The sequence below is a fragment of the Neoarthrinium moseri genome, assembly GCF_022829205.1.
Source record: "Neoarthrinium moseri strain CBS 164.80 chromosome Unknown scaffold122_Wmoseri_CBS_16480, whole genome shotgun sequence".
NCBI lineage: Eukaryota > Fungi > Ascomycota > Sordariomycetes > Amphisphaeriales > Apiosporaceae > Neoarthrinium > Neoarthrinium moseri.
In genome coordinates, this window is record NW_026055236.1 from 1 (window position 1) to 16483 (window position 16483).

At 55.0% G+C, this 16483-nt stretch overlaps 5 protein-coding genes across 5 annotated transcripts; all 5 read right to left on the reverse strand.

Annotated features, from left to right (window-relative positions):
* Window positions 1-819: 819 nt before the first annotated feature.
* JN550_013561 (uncharacterized protein) lies at window positions 820-1269 on the reverse strand (the record flags this gene model as incomplete). Its single annotated transcript, XM_049312162.1, has 1 exon — window positions 820-1269. One exon carries the CDS (start codon window positions 1267-1269, stop codon window positions 820-822), a length of 450 nt encoding a protein of 149 aa, XP_049164452.1.
* Window positions 1270-2126: 857 nt separating this feature from the next.
* On the reverse strand, window positions 2127-3327 carry JN550_013562 (uncharacterized protein; the record flags this gene model as incomplete). Its single annotated transcript, XM_049312163.1, has 2 exons — window positions 2127-2545; window positions 2694-3327. 2 exons carry the CDS (start codon window positions 3325-3327, stop codon window positions 2127-2129), a joined length of 1053 nt encoding a protein of 350 aa, XP_049164453.1.
* A 231-nt stretch (window positions 3328-3558) lies between these two features.
* JN550_013563 (uncharacterized protein) lies at window positions 3559-6144 on the reverse strand (the record flags this gene model as incomplete). The annotated part of the gene is made up of 7 exons (XM_049312164.1): window positions 3559-4337; window positions 4395-4621; window positions 4695-4864; window positions 4921-5176; window positions 5239-5571; window positions 5636-5719; window positions 5846-6144. 7 exons carry the CDS (start codon window positions 6142-6144, stop codon window positions 3559-3561), a joined length of 2148 nt encoding a protein of 715 aa, XP_049164454.1.
* A 1160-nt stretch (window positions 6145-7304) lies between these two features.
* Window positions 7305-9554, reverse strand: JN550_013564 (uncharacterized protein; the record flags this gene model as incomplete). The annotated part of the gene is made up of 2 exons (XM_049312165.1): window positions 7305-8196; window positions 8251-9554. The coding sequence occupies 2 exons, from the start codon at window positions 9552-9554 to the stop codon at window positions 7305-7307; spliced, it is 2196 nt and encodes a 731-aa protein (XP_049164455.1).
* A 3216-nt stretch (window positions 9555-12770) lies between these two features.
* Window positions 12771-16294, reverse strand: JN550_013565 (uncharacterized protein; the record flags this gene model as incomplete). The annotated part of the gene is made up of 2 exons (XM_049312166.1): window positions 12771-14324; window positions 14390-16294. The coding sequence occupies 2 exons, from the start codon at window positions 16292-16294 to the stop codon at window positions 12771-12773; spliced, it is 3459 nt and encodes a 1152-aa protein (XP_049164456.1).
* Window positions 16295-16483: the final 189 nt, after the last annotated feature.

Below are 16483 nucleotides of genomic sequence, written 5' to 3' on the forward strand. Positions count from 1 at the left end.
TTTATAAAAGTGTAGAATTAATTTTAAATGGTTTATTTTTATTTTTATTTTATTTATAATAAATTATTTTAATACACTTTTAAATATACGTATTAAAAATAAATACCACTTTATTAATTAAATATTATAAAATATATAAAAAATTAACTTTTTATATATTAAAAATGTTTTATACGTAAGGTTATAATTAAATAACTTTAAATATATATTTAATAAATATAAATAAATATTTATTAATTAATTTAATTTTAATTTAATTTATATAATTAAAAATAATTAAAAAGTTTTATATTTTATAAAATATTAATTATTTAAATAATTATAATAATTATAAATAAACGGTTTTATACGTTTTAACGTTAAATAAAAAATAATATAAGTATAATTTTAATTATATTTTTAAATGTTAAATATAATAAATAATACTTAAATATTTATAAATATTATTAAATATTTAAAAATCGGATATTTATATTAATTTAAACTTAATAAGTATTTAAAAATTTAATATTAATATTTATAAATTAAGTAAATATTTAATATTAATCTTATAACCCTGTTTATACGGGTTAATTAAACCCGTGTTGGTTTTATTATTATAATCCGTTGATTTCATTCACGAACCGACCGCTTTAAAACCCCGAGACAGTGGATATAAACTAATACACGCACTAAACCGGAGATATAAACGCCCGAAACAGGGAAATACAAATCTCATTAGCTGTCTTGTCTCTCTCGGCCGTTATAAACGCCTATCATCCTCGTTATAACTTCCTTCTCGGAACTCATCTCGTCCATAGATCCCTACTAGATAACTAACTATACGTCGACATCGCTGATGGGACTAGGGGGAACACCATAGATGGCCCACTGGACAGTCTCATCTCCACATTGAGTGACACCAGTAACTCCAACTTTGCCATCCTTTTCAAACTGGGCGATGCTATCTTGGATCAGGTCGGCGACGTCGTCACCTCCCATGTAGAAACTCCCCCTGCTTTTGGGCTTTAGTCCGAACCCGCAGCCGCCTTCGGACTTTAAAGTGTTCCAGATGTCGTCCTTCAGGCCGTTCAGGAAGTATCCACCTGTCCGCTGACGCATGTACTTGACGATAGCACTGCAGTCGGCAGCCGATGGCGACCCGTCACTGACTTGGACATCCCATGTAGTTCCGCCACACTTGTTGGTGTACTGTTCGCCATCAAGCCATTTGCTTCCTGCCACCTGGGATACCAGGATAGCAAAGCTACTGAGTTGGAGCAATCGCATATTCGTAATCTGTTTTCTTTATCGATTTTACAGTATGTTGATACAATCCCATCGAAGTGGCTTATGAGACGGAAGTCCAGGAACTCTTGTATCACCCCGGCGAGTCATACTCTCACGCCACTGGCCACGAGGGAAGAAAGGGGCCGCACCTGGAATGCCATCAGAATGGACATAGGCACTGCTTACATTCCCACGTGAGGCTATTCCAAGGGGGCCTACCTTTGAGGGGTTCCTGTGAATTCCACTTCTCTGATGCAGTACGACAATGAAGTACAACAAAGAATAGTCGAATTTAATCGAGCGTCTTTGATGCATGTGCACTGTCTTTGCCTCGATCGGCCCGCAGTTGAGCCTATTGGCTCTACCAATGAGTGGTGACTGCAAGATCTTTGCCGAAATCAGCTGAGGCCTTGGGCGCGCTGTCCCCGGTGGAATATGGTCTCTGGCCTTTGACCCGCCTTACCTGCATATCTCATGGCCGCAAACAGATGTGTAGCTCTTACTAGAACAAGTCTTCTAACATTAACAAGTATGAGCTGCATCGTATCAAAGTTCTCATCTCCCGCTCAAGTACTGAATGGACCCTGCTTCCTATCCGTAGTAGTTGTCGTCTGGTAGGTGGCATCTGACTACACAAATTTGTATCCACTGCACGCTACGTCACCAAGTGCGGACAGCAAGATTTTGATGAACTTTGAACTTGAATTTGGCATTGTGCCATATAGATTGTCCCTGCTACAAGAAATGTCACGAACAGCAACTCACTAGTTTATGCTCGCGCGAATTGGTAGGTTTTACGGGACCTGAATGCGTAGCAGAAACAAACACCCAACGCAATGCGCATGCTTGATGCACCACTATTGGTTCTGCAGTGCAAACTTGATGAATTCTTGTCGCCCCTGAATCCTCGCAATGTCCTCGTGACCGGCGCGTACGGCAGCTTCGTACGATCTTCGGTAGACGCTTAGGTTCTGGCTAAACAAAGGTCGTCGGTCTGTCCAACCCGTCACGTCCCGGATCTTGTCACTTCCCACCCACTGGCTGAATCCAAGGAGGGGTAACAAGGCCGGAGCCATCGACGGGTTGCCACTATTCTCAGACCCCGCGACAAACTCTGCGCCAGAACTCAGTCCATACTCCCTCGCCAATGCTTCAGCAACAGCTTCTGCTGTTTCATATTCACTTGCGGATATGTTGAAACACTGTCCGAAAACAGCGGCCCTGTCACCGTGCTCAGCAAGAGCGACATAGGCTTCAGCACAGTCGTCCACGTGCACTAAGCGATCCAATGTCAGCACTCGATCGTGATTTGGCAACGAGGTTTCAGGTTGATCCAACGAGCGAGTAGGATATCAAGTGTCTCCGTACGGCGCCACAGCTCACCCTGAAGGCAGTCGACGAACTACGGAAGCCTTTTGACTTACTGGCATGCATGATGCTCCTGGGATCTACGTCCGCAATTCGCAAGGACTTGGCGCCATTGGCAACCACCTTAGCAGCGTACTCGAATATGACCCCATAGTAACTACTGCTGTAGCCGAATACGTTGGTCGGACGTAAGACTGTCGCATCAAAAAGGTCCGTCTGTTCCAGAACCTTGAGAGAGTACGTAGCCCTGGCGCTGAGAACAGCCGGGGTATTCAGGGGTGAGACTTCGGTATGGGGTCCGAGATCCGGGTCCCCGTCGACTGCAGTGGTGCCGTAGTCTTTGCAGCCTGATGTCCAGAGGACTAGCGGTCTCACATGGCTGGAGTTGCTGACCTCGGCGACCCGGCGGAACATGGCCATTGCCTCGTGGAAGTGGGATGCATAGTCCGGGGGTTCGGTGCAGCCAACGATGACCTCAAAAGTCTTAGTGTGGTCGAACAACGAGTCCAGGAAACTGAGATCTGACAGTGAACCCACGATCGGGGTGATCTCATCCGCTTCCAGGCCGCCCGCTGCGTCCAGCCGTCGAACCAGCCCAAACACTTGCCAGCCTGCACGGACAAAGGCACGGCATACAGCAGAACCAATGTAACCGTTGGCCCCAGTGACGAGGACACTCTTGCGGGGCATTGCTGATCGCTTCGAATTTAACGACAGAGAGCAGAAACACGTTCCCAAAACCGCTTGCGTGGTGCACCCGAACCGTCCAAGTTTTGATGGCGAGGGGCCGCGTATAGTGTTGTGGGTGCGGGGCGGAGGAGGGGGGATGCGGTGCATTTGTCAGCGTGGCCCGGTGGTTCAACCGTCGACAGTTTGCTTTTGCATGAAGGGGTCCCGCCCAAGAGATCCATCAATGACGTCTTAGCTCCGGGGCTGTCTCATGAAATCCAGGAATCCTCCGCCAAAGAAGTCTTCCATGCTCGGGATGACCGGTTGGGATATTTCGTACCCCATCTGTATTGGGTCTGTGGCCATGTGGAATGTGTCCGGGGCGGCAACATATTCTTCGCTCTCGTACGTCCGGTTCTCCGAAATCGACGAAGGCGACGTGTTATGGTCGGCTGACGCCGGGAACGCCGGCAGTGGCACTTCGGACGTGTTCCAGGCCGGGTGCTGCCGGCGGTCATGCTCCGCCGATGCTGCTGTCTTCCTGACGCCGTGGTGCGGCCGTGTGGTTCCGGACCGGGACTCTACCTTCTGCCGCGCCAGGGTCGCAAACTTGATGGCCCATAACTTACTCGGCGTGCGGGTGCACCACTCTTCGAGCCGCGATATGAGGCCGACGCTGACCTCGGACGAGACTTTGGACTGCGTTTCGTCGTAGTGTGCTAGGACAAGTGCAGAGTATCCGATGACGAGGCACAGATAGGTCGGAATGGTGTCCATGAGGAATGGCGGCATCTCCACGAAAGTCTCGAGCACCGAATGCGCATACCTCGCCGTGTGCATCTGGAGCATCTGGGTGGTGTTCTTCAACTTGGACTCCGAATTTTGACTGGCATTCGATGGAGATCCGAACGACGGATTCGATAAGAACGTCCTGGGACTCATGGCATCGCCACGCTCTTCGAGTGCCCTCACACCGAGGATCAAGTATGCAGCGTAGTAGCCTATTCGTAGCATCGATGCGGTAGACAATGCTGTGTCAGTTAGCAGCTGTCGGATTTCTAGATGTAATCCGACGAGTATGTGCTTACCCATCAGGTGGTTCCATTTTTGCTTCCAAGTCTTGAACTCTTCACATTCGCCGTTGGCGTCCAAGTACGAGCGGCGTGCCAGTTTCTGGTGTAGGACCGAGTACAGAAGTATCTCCGCCACCAGCATGCCGTCCTGCATGCTTGCTTGATAGAAGCTCAGGAGGATGTTGCATTGGTTGATGTATGGGGTCTGGAGAACGGACGGTCTCCCAGTCGTTGCAGCCCAGCTAACCGTAGTGTTTCTCATCAGCATCTATGTCTTCCTTTACGTGCAGCTTGGGTGATCCGGCGGCGGCTTACTGGAGGTGGTGTAGGCAAATTGTCGACCACAAATGAATGGCTCGTCGGTCTTGGATGGTGGCCGTTCCACGCCTGATATTGCTGACAACCTTGGAGAAACTAAGGCTCAGCATGGCCTGCTTTACACAGTAACCGGTCAGCAGCCAGCTGTCAATATACTCGGTCCCATCCTGCCACCGTGAGTTAGTATTCAGGTTCCCAGATTCCAGCGCGGGTGTATGCTCACGACGTGGTCACTCATCACCAGGACAGCATTGATCTCCTCCAGATTCAAGGGGCTCGAAAGCAATGCCTGGCCGAGGGTGATTCGGACCTGCTCATAGACCTGACGGTGGATGGGAGTCCCGCAGAGATCCTCCCGATACAGGAACGCACACAGACAGCATACGCTATGCAGAAAGGCAGAGAGCTCCCTTATGTCCCGGCTCGGCGAGTCCGTGGTGTCGTACACAAGCAGCAGCTGCCTGTGATGCCGCAGAAAGCTGCAGATCAGTCAGCGTCATCCAGGTGTGTATCGTGATAGCCCGGGGAACACCAGACTCACAGTCGGATCAGTTCACTGGCCGTCTGATCGTTGAGCAGCTGGAGCTGCACGAGGTCGAGCTTCACGTGTTCTAGCCTGCGGTAGCCCTGGGTTACGGTGACGTGCTCGCCGATCTCCCTCAAGACAGCAGTCGGGGCGGACTTGATGCCGAGATCAACCGGATCTGCGATGCTCTCCGGGCCGTCCTCGTCGTCCGCAGACTCGGGTGACGCAGTGGCGGGCTCGGCATCTGATGTTTTGGTCTTCGCGAGGTCCCCGACGAGCCCGAACTGGCGGGAGACGAACTCTACCATCTGTTTGATCTCCGCCAGGGACTTCTCATGGCGTCCAAGCCTAGCGTAGCCGGTTAGAGCGTGGGCCGTCGCTTGCCATGCCTGACCTGTCTCGTGGCACTTACCGCTCCTCGATGCTTGACGCATTCTCCACCGTCTTGGTATGCGTTGGCAGGTCCAGTATCTCACCCTTGAGAGAACATTCGATTCTGCGCGCGGGCCCGTGTTAGACAAGTCAAGTACTACTGCAGCAGCCAGGCACTACTAGTACAGGCGGGACAGCTACGCCCGAGAGGAGGGTACTCAAACCAACTGTAGTTGTAGGTAGCACGGACCTTAGGGTGACGCAGCGATGGCATGCCTGTGAGCCGGGGTCATATTCACATCGGCATTTCAGCCTCTGGCACGACTGGCAGGAGAAGACGCGGCGGCGGCGCTTCTGGTTGTTGCCGGCCTTCTCTGCGGCCTCGTCCTTCTCCGTCTTGGGTGTCTTGCGCTTCGCAGGCCGCGCGCCCTCGGTGGTAGCGGTTGCGGATGCGGTGCCATTGGCATTGGCAGTAGCATTAGCATTAGCATTAGCATTGGCCACGGGTTGGGTCTCCCCGGTGGGTCTCTCGGATTCGGCGGGCTGCATTGCTGCTGCGACCGTTCCGCCAGACGCAGACACGAGACGGGACGGCTTGGGAGTATGGGTCGTACGATGATGGGGGGGGGACAACGGCGCCGGCGGAGAACGATGGGAGGGCGATGGCACATATTAGAGCCCGGCTGGCGACCCACCGCGCCGCCTCCCATTGGCCCCGTGTGCCGCCGATCTCCGCCGGCCGGCTGCTTGTCACATGCCCTGCTCCGATGGCCAATGGGCTTAGTTCCTTATCGGACGGCTCGGTATTCCCTCCCTCTCTATTCGCTGTCGGCTGACGCTTTCCCCCCCAGCCTGCCCCAGCTTGCCGGGTTAGGCTTCTTCGGATCCGGGGCCGAGGTGTCATGATTGGATGCGGCGACCCTCGACCGAACCGGGTCTACGAGGATCACAGCGACAAGTGTCTGCGATGCCTTCGTTGATGCGCCCCGGGCAGCCGGGTGCCAACTCGGAGAAGCCTCGGCGCTGCTTGAAGCCAAACTCGCAACCTGCCCCAAACGGCGCGCATGACCGCGTTCCCGTGGCAGAATAGCCGATTGCCCGGAGCCACTGATCTCGTCTTCGGCTCGGCCAATCCGTTCTGCAATGTGGCACCAACGGCCAGACAGTAACATACCTCGTTTGCTCATTCCCTCGTTGAATGGGATCTATATGAAGGCGTCAGCGTAACAAGTCCGGTGTGGCACAGCAGTTTTGTCTAGCTCAACAGCCAGACTTGCCTTGTGTGTCCCATCAGCTCTGCATCATCATGGAGACACCAGTGTGATTGATCTCTTCTTGGATGGCACGATAACTGCAACTCACGAACAACGCCAGTGCTCTGACTGCGCCGAGCATGTAGGCCATAGCACGTAAGGGATCATTTGTCGCACACCAGTTCAATTCACAGCCGATCAGACAGCGTCACAACACACAGCAGCGCCTTCTACGAAATCCACGATAGCAACGCCGAGGGTTTACGGATCTTGAGGAGCGGGACACAGGAGGCATCGTTGAACAGGCTCTCATGCCCTTATATTGAATTGACTCTTGGGGCTCGACGCGGTCATGACCACGACACAGAAGTACGCCTTCGCTTATCATTACATTACAATTACCGCCGACCGTCCCATAAAGACATCCGGCCCGGTCTACAGTCATCTGCCACGAGCTTAGATCATGGCGACGAGGGCAGCAACAGCCAGAGCACCGGCAACGCCGGAGCCAATCTTGCCAGCACCGGCGGCGACGGGAGTCGACGAAGGAGTGCCAGCAGGGTAAGAAGATGACTTGGTGGTCGGGTAGACGACCGAGGCGCTGGGCTTGTAGGAGCTGGTTACCATACCAGTGGGGTAGGGCACGGTGGAGTTGCCGTAGCCGCTGCCAGGCTTACCGCCGGCCGGGTAGGTGGGGTAAGGAGCCTCCGACGAGGGGACCGGGTATCCGGCGGGCTTGGTTGCGGACGAGGCCGGGTACGACGCAGATCCGGGGTAAGTGGAAGCACCTCCAGCAGGGTAGGTAGCGGTCTCCTTGCCACCGGCAGGGTAGGTTGCAGTCTCCTTGCCACCAGCCGGGTAGGTAGCGGTCTCGCTGGGCTTAGTGACCGGGGAGGTAGAAGCACCACCGGCAGGGTAGGTTCCGGTCTCGCTGGGCTTAGTGACCGGGGAGGTAGAAGCACCACCGGCAGGGTAAGTAGCGGTCTCCTTGCCACCGGCAGGGTAGGTTGCGGTCTCGCTGGGCTTGGTGACGGTAGAAGTGGAAGCACCACCGGCAGGATGAGTGGCAGTCTCCTTTCCGCCGGCCGGGTAGCTCACGCTGCCAGTGGGGTAGTTGCCGGTGTTGCCGCCAGCAGGGTGGGTAGCAGTTGCGGTGGCAACAGTGCTGGAGGCAGACTTAGGAGGGTAAGTGCTGACACCGGCGGGGGGAGTGAAGGTCGCGACCGAAGAGCAGGGGACGAGGGTGGTGACCTGGGTGACGACGGTCACGTCAGACGAAGTGGGCTTGGGAGCAGCCGACGAGGTGGTGCTAGGGAAAGCCGTGATCGAGGCAGTGGCCGGGCACACACTAGGACTGCGTTAGCATGGGACACCAGGAAGTGCCGAGCAGGGATGAACTCACGTTGTGTACATGGTCGTCTTGATGAGGGTCTCAGTGGTCTGGTAGCCGGCAGGGCAGTTGACCACCTCAGCAGCGCAGGCGGTGACGACGTAGGTGGCAGTGCTGGTAAGGGTCGAGGTGACGAGACCAGTTCCAGTGGGCTTGCCGGTGCCCGTGGCGGCCTCGTTGCTGGAGGTGACGTGGGCAGGAGTCGAGCCAGTGACGGAAGCAGTGGGCTTGCCGGAGGCACCACCCTCACCTACGAGGGAGCCGGCGGGCGAACCGATGGTGGGAACAGAGACAGAAGCGGAAGCGGAAGCGGTGGGAGGCAGAGTCGAGTAGGTGTGACCGCCGCTCTGCGAGCAGTGGGTGGCCGTGGGCAGAGTCAGGAGACCCAGGGAGACGGTGGGAGCCAGGGACAGGTCAATCAAGTCGCCAACCTCGACGTCAAGCTCGACGGCAGCACCGATGTTGACGCCGTACGACTCCTTGGAGACGGGGCAGCTGGGGGTGTCGCACAGGAAGCCGACGTACTCGACGATGTTGGCGTAGACACCGAGCTCGACACCGGCACCGATCTCGGGGATGTCGAGGCCGAGAGGGAGCAGGTCGTTGAGGTCGAGCTCGGCCTCGACGCCGGCCTGGACGCGGACACGCAGGGCAGCCTGGAGCTTGGCGCAACCGATGCGGACCTCGATGGGGAGGGTCTTGACGGCAAGGCCAGTGAACTCAGTGTTCAGGAGCTCACCCTTCAGAATGTCAATCTCAATGAGGGCATCCTCGGTCAGCCTGACGTAGATACCGGCGGTCACGTCAATGGCAGCATCGAGGCTCAGGACGAGGTCGACGTAGACGAGAGCAGAAACCTTGAGGCCAGCGATGGGCAGCTCGATGGGTGCAACAGGGGCGTAGAGGTTGACAGCGACAGTGGTGGCAACGCCGACATAGAGCTCGAGGTCCAACTGGGCCTCAACGTCGCTCAGGGAGAGGCTGAGGGCTGGCACGAGGCTGGCAAGAGAGACGGTGGCGTTGATGTCTCCCCGGACGAAGCAGTCGTGACACTTGACGGCCAAGTCAACGTCGGCGTGGGCAGCGGCCAGAGGAGGGACAACCGCGTCGACGAGCACTCCCTCGACCAGAGTCAGACCGCTCAGGTCGGTGTCCAGGTTGATGTGCTCGGTGAAGGGCTTGCTCAGATCGCCAAGATCCGGCAGTGCGAGGTCGAGAGTTCTGGGCTCGGCAGGAGCCACAGCATTCGGAGTGGCTGCTACGAGCGACGATGCCGCCAAAGCCACGGCCAAGGGGCCGCGGGTTGAGAACAACATATTAGTGTAGAAAAGAGTGACTGCAGAGTTAATGAATGGACTGGAGTAGAGAAAATCTACTTCCAAAAAAAAAGGAGTGACTATGCTGAAAAGCACGTAAAAGGAATTGATTCAGCTGTAAGTGGTGTAGAGCAGCATCGAGGAGAGGAAGCTCATCATGAACGGGGACGAGGCATCCTTTTTAATAAGGCCTCTTTCTCCCCCCTGGGTAATGAGGATTTGCCAGGCCCATAGCTCAATTACTCCGAGCGATCGTGATAGTACCCCTTTCGCCCATCTCTGGGTCGTCGACTGCGGTGCAGAGCCAACGGCCTCGTGCACCTCGCAGGCTCTAATTTAGATCGTCACCGACCTCAGAGAGGACGAAACGGCAGTGAGCCGATCAATCCCAAATTACCCACTAGTCTCCTCTGTCACTTCAACGTCGGTCCCAACTTGGTAACTGTCAGCAGCCGTTTCTGGGATGTTGGCAGGGGGTCCTCTGTGGGGTTGCTGGGATGAGGTGGCCAGGGACACGGCACGAACTCCCCTTCGAAAGGACGATGTGCACGCCCCGTATCGCATACACAGTAACTAGTCCCTGCTGCTCCGTGGCGCCCTTGCGTCACGCTTCTCCTCCCACCCCTGCCTCCTCAATTCCCAAACCTCTGGCTGTTCTGGACATGATTGCGTGTACGCTGGCGGGTGCTGGAGAGGTGTCTGGAGGGTTTGTCCAGTATCCTCCACTCCAGGTACAAGCAACGACCCATCTGATAGTCTCGTTGCGGTGAGCATCCGTGGCCCCCAGAGGGGAACCGTGCGCGTGGAGAAATAGCCTGACTGCAGGCGCACATCAAGGCGCGTCCTCAATACTCCGTAACAGTCTGCATGTTATCTTGAAGTCTGGCAACTAGTTCCCACTAGTGAGCACACGTGAGAAATAAGATATAGACACCAATTGAGAGAGACTGCTAAAGCCGAGGGATCCCTTGCGCATGCAGAACCCGGGTGTCCGGACCCCAAAGCATTGCGCACCAAAGCGGCAACGGCGGGTGTGGATCCTGGCTCCCGGATGCAGAGCAAGATAGAGATCGACAGCCAGTGTCTTGGCAACGCAAGGGTCCAACATCCGTGAATCCTACTGGGCGACTGCTACATCATAGGTACTCCATACCAATTCGCTCTACAGAAGATGAGAATTTGCGAACTGCAAACAATCTCGATTGCTCAACATCGTACTGGAACAAACCCCGAGTTCAGTGGTGGCATAATGGCGCAGCTCTCAGACGACAGGTTTTGTCAACAAGAAAGCAGATGCGAGAATGGCCAGCCAAACACTGCCCTGGGATTCTAACAAATAAATAAAATAGACTTGCTCTTGGCTCAGGTGGGTGTACCTGCTGCCGACACACCGCAGGCCCCGAGCACCGCTTGGTGGGCTCGGCTCAGTGCGATGACGGTTTACGGGATGGGACAATACTAATAAAATGCCTGATGGTCGGAAGACTGAGTTGCTCGCTGTTATAAGCACCTCGATTTCAAATGTGTTCGGGTGATCACACTACCTTACATCGTTCCTTATCTTTACGAAGATGTGGTTTCGAGGATTCGACGGGGGCTCTGGTAATTCGGGTGTTTTTGAGCGCTGAATCCCGTATGCCTCGGTTTGCCAGCATTTCACAACAGGTCACCAACGTTAAGTTTGGTGCTATGAACCTAATGCAGTTGCTCTGACCTCTGGTCCGCCGGACTCCAAGTTAGCCTAGGTTCATGTTTCAGTTGTCGATAGAACCCCAGCGAATCCTGATATGTTATTTGTTTCTATAAGCTGGCTACAGAATTCAGCACGTGTATAATCATCGTCAATGCGAGGCAATTTCCCCGGGGTCTGCACTCTGAGTCTCTGACTCGCCGTGTTGGTGGCTAACATGAGGTCCATCCATTAATCAACCTACCACGCGGCCTGGTAGGGCTGCCTAGTTGCATCACCCGAGCTAGGCTAGAGCACGTGGAAATCGGTATTAGAGAAACGCCATGGTTCGGCAACGTTGAACAAGAGCCTGAAACATCTTCCTTTTTCCCTTCAGTGGTGGCTTCTTGAGGTCACGTACTTGTCCCTGCGATAAGCTTGCGTTTCGACAGCGCCAGAGCCATTCGTTCCAAGGCTAGAGTCACGTTCCGTCATCTAACTTGGGCATGTGTTACCAATAGCGTGCTGCTGATCTCGTAATCTGCCATGACCGCACTAAGAGCGTCCAGTGAGACTCGGGAGTAAACAGGTGGCAAGCTGGGCTGAGATACGAGCCTGATTCGATATTAATGCAAGCTACTCGAAGGAGCATTCATGAGTAATGGTTCAGAAGGGCCCCTGAGCCGCATAATCAACCAGAATATCGCCATGATCGACTCCTAGTAGCCTGAGGATGGGCCAACTGTAGAGTGTCGCTTACCGAAGTCAATCTTCCACCGTCGGGATGGATAATCGGCTGGATGTTATGCTGGCAAGAAGGGACAGTCTAGGAATTGAGCGGCTGACTGGATTTGAAAATAGCAGGAAACCTCGTCATAGTGTGCTCTCGAGGATAGCTATGCTGATTGAAATATGGCTGCGAGACGTATAATGTGTTTCGCCGTATACGAGATTGGAGCCCCCCCAATTTCCCTAGGTGCTTGGATTGCCTGAACTATTTCAGGACACTCGCCTATTGAACCCGACTATTCCACATGTGCCCTACCCACCTGCTTTCCGCCAGGCGCGGCCTGGTAGTGAGGCCTTACCGTGGCTTCGACGTCTGACTTCCAAGAAGGTCTCAATGGGCAGCGTGTTAGGAGGTGCTGTTTCAGGCCTGTGGCCCGCATAGAATCACCAATCCGACCTCCCAAAAAGTTTTGAGTCGTGCAACAAGCCGCCACCGTCCTCGCTGATCACGAGTCGGAATTGAGCGCCAATGTGCGATTGGAAGGATACGACAACGCGCTATCTTAATACACCAACGCCGGGCTTCCATTAGGTGGCTCCGAACACCCACAGTTCCATTCACGGCTTTATGCGTACGTGACAAGTTCTATCTCCTCGAATCAAAAGTGGTATCTCCGTGTTCGCCTCTACACACTCGACGCTGGCGCGAAAAATATCGTAAGATATGGTAGACAGAGACCCCACCTACTATTTGCCGCAAGTGTACGCGAACCGACAAGATACATGGGATCGTCCGTCATGGTTATAATATAGGCTGCTCAGTCGAATTCATCGCCATTTCCATCCTCCTCCAGGTTCGAGCCCTGCTTCGCCCTCCATTCGGCCATTTCTGCGACCGGCACGCGGCCCCTGAGCCATCGTAATGTCGCTTCGGTACCGCGCTCGAGCACGTTCCATCGGGGGACTCTGAAACGATTGCCAGTCACCTCAAGACGTTCGAAGCCGAGGAGTCCTAGGCGAGGGTTGAGATGAGCAATATCGTTACTGTCCGCGGCGACAATTTTCAGCCCGCTGACACATTCCGGGTCGAGCTCCTCCAGGTGATTGTTGGAAATAAGCAAGACAGATAGGCTGGGAAAAGTTTCACGCAGAGGAGGGAGCGATACTATGCGGTTGAAGGAAACATCCAGTTTCTGAAGGTTAGGGGCTCGGAGGTGGATTGTGAGAGGAGCCAGACTCGTGATGCGATTGTGGGAGAGATTGAGCTCCTTCAATGCCGTAAGGTCGAGCTCTTCGGTCAAGTAGCCCTCGCCGACTAGCTGGTTGTGGGCAATGGACAGGGAGGTGAGCGTGTCAGCGAAGAAAGAAAGAGAGTCTGGCATGTTGGTGAATGTGTTGTGCTGCAAGCGAATCTCCCGGACAGTCTGGTCGGCTGCGACCTTGGAGCAGATGACCGGATGTAAGGATGATGATTGGGTGTTCGCCCGATCGAGAATGCCGCCGGTTTTGATCGGCCAAGTCTGGCTGCTCAGAGTCTGCGACCTCGTTCTTTCAGGTGACTGCGGCGCTGATGTAGGAGGTGTAGCGAAATTATCGTAGTCGGATCGGCTATCATCAAGGTCGTCGTTCTCGGGAACCGGGGTGTCTTCAATGTGCAACGGTTCAAGTCTGGCAGCTAAGTTGTCCTTTAATTCCTCCGTTGTCATCGAAGTGAATCTCTTGTCTCTCAGGGGATTCCCCGCGATTCGTAGCATACCAAGGGAGTCCATTCGGGCGATCTCGGGTGGGATAACTCGAATATCATTACTTGTAAAGTCTGCATGCTTCAAGCTCCCGAGATGGGTGAAGCCATCCGGGATCGCAGGGATGCTGTTCTCATCTGCATTGAGTGTCAGCAGGCTCTTCCAGGAGCCAACGTCAGGTAGGGACTGTAAGCGGTTGATCGAAACGGTCAACTGGAGAAGTGACGGCATAGATATTGGGCCCAGGGCCAACAGAGTCAGCCGGTTGGCCGAGACGTCGAGCGTCTGCAGATGAGTAAGAGCATCCACGTCAACATCGATCAGTGTGCCCACCAGCTTGTTCTTATGGGCGAGCAGCTCGACCAGGGGCATCTGGGCCAGTATCCCAAAGGGTAACGACTCAAACGCGTTTTCGTTGATGTTCAGTATTCGGAGCCGAGAAAGCCTTTCAAAACCGTCAGGCAGAGCGGAGATCTCGTTGCCTTTGAGGTCAAGAATCTCCAGATTCTCCAAGGCAGAGAAACACGAGTCCATTTTGCCATACAAAAGATTTCCCCCAAGCTTCAGGTCCCGCAAAGGAAGAATCTGGGATACGATTTCCAGGCAGCCATTTGCCAGCTTGTTGTGAGTCTGTGGATGTGGGTGTAAGTAGATAGCATTCGCAACCCGGGTGGTCTGGTTCGCAAATTACTTACGAGATTCAACGAGGTGAGTTGCTGCAGGCGCCTCAGTCCTATAGGCAAGGCAATGAGTGTATTGCCGTGAAGATCTAGCGACTCCAGGCCGGCAAACTGGTGACCCATGTTGTCCTCATCGTCCGCAAAATCGCCGGGGTCGGCGTCAGGGAAGATGGAATCGTCGATACTCTCCAGCTCGTTGTCGGCGGCGACGAACCTAGTGAGGTCGATACTCTCGGCCCAGGCTCCACTGAAGCCGCCAATGCTTTCCAGATCGTACATTTTCACCACCTCGTCGGGTATCTTCTTGAGCCCCATGGCCGCAATGTTGAGCCTGCCAGTAGTCCGTGCTGTTTCGATGCGAGACTGCATAACCTTGCGGTTCGAGTCTTCGAAATGGCCCTGATTGAATGGGTCATCCGGAAGTCCAAAGTCAAAGGTGGTGTCGGTGGGGATCAGAGGGGATTTCAGAGGCGTGGCAGATGCTCTGGCCCCCGGGACGGGCTTCGCAGCGGCGCGTTTGGCAGCCTTGGCCTTGGCGATCTGCTCACGCAGGGCCGCCGACGACTTGCGTGCAGTGGCGGCCCCTGGGCTTTCTTCGACGGACTCGGCCGTAAGAGCGGTTGACACCGTGGAAGCACTCGAGAGGTTTCGATCCTCTCCGGCCGTGACGACCGAGGATCTTGCAGACGCTGCAGAGATTTTGCGCGTAGGTCGAATTGGTAGCTCAGAAGTGCTGGAGGCAGCTTGGTCCAGTGATGACAAAGATGGCTTCCTGTACAGGCTGTTGAGAGACGCTCGGGGTTTCAAGGAGCGCCCTGCCACCGTCTTTGACCCATACTTTGACACGGAGATGCCGGGAGTCTTTTCCGGACTCGGGGTTCGGGGTTCTGCAGCTGAAAGCGATGGATTCCGCGCAATTTTGCTCGCGGCCGAGGGAGTCTTGAGGCCAACAGGCTTTACAATGGCCGAACCTCTTCTCGACGGAGTGCCCTGGGTAGACTCGGCCGCTGGCCTGTGCGAGGCCGTAGATGCCTTGAAACCGCCATACAGACCCTCGGACGGCCCCGAGCTGGACCCGGGGCGACTCAGCGATTTCCCAAAAGAGCCGTCCGACTGATAACTGGAGCCAGGTCTGGAGCCGCCACTAGCAGCCCGAGAAGACGGCCTCCTGGAGGAGGGTTCCGAGTCGAAGAAATTTGAGCCTCGTCTCTTGATGGCGGGGGACGACGGCAGCTGTGATAGGGTTTCCATGGTCCTCTCTGCCAGCGATGGCCTCGAGATTGCTGGCCGAGCTTGAGAAGCATCGGCGTCGGTGTTTGGCCGTGTCGGGGTCGAGGCCGACCAGGGAGGAGGTGGCTCATCCGAAGGGCTGTCGTCGTCGTGGATCACGGCCTCATTCTGCTGGTACAGGGCAGGAGTGAACTGGCCCGAAGGGCGGCGCCGAGGAAGCAGAGGTTTCTTGAAGCGGTCATCCCCGGCGGAGGGGGGAGCAGCATGCCGGGCTGGCTCGCGGGACGCGCTCCGGCTTCGTGTGCCGGCATTGGTGCTTGTGCCTGCCGCTGCGGCGGCGCCGCGAAGGGCCGTCTGTGAACTCAGGGGCGGCGCAATGGATCTCTGAGGTTTCCTGAGGGCCGAGGTCGGGGTCGTGGGGCCCCGGAGCTGCTCTCTCGACGCTGGGGCCCGAAGACGAGGAGGGTTTGCAGCAGCTCGCAGGTCGTTGGGTGTGCTTGATTGGGCAGCGGCCGGGCGACCTCGCAGACCATCCGAGGAGGCTGCATGTCGGACTGTCGAGGCCGGCGCTGGGATGGCCGAGGCTCGAGGCTGGGGCAGGCGCGAAGTTGGCCTAGGAAGAGCGCTGGACCGGTTGCCGGTGGTGTTGGTCGTCGTCGAGGTGGTCATGCTCTGGCGGCGGTCATCCATGCTGAGGAGACCAAGCCAGGGCAGGGCAAGGCAAGGCGGAGGAATGCAGCTCTCGCAGGTGACTGTCTCGCACGCAGCGAGCAAGCCGGCGTTTGAAGCTTGTTGGCGCGTCGTGTCCCAAGGTCGCGAAAGTGAAGGAGGGCAGAGCGGGAGGATGCGAGGGCCTTTTTTTCCTCACACGGGCCTGGT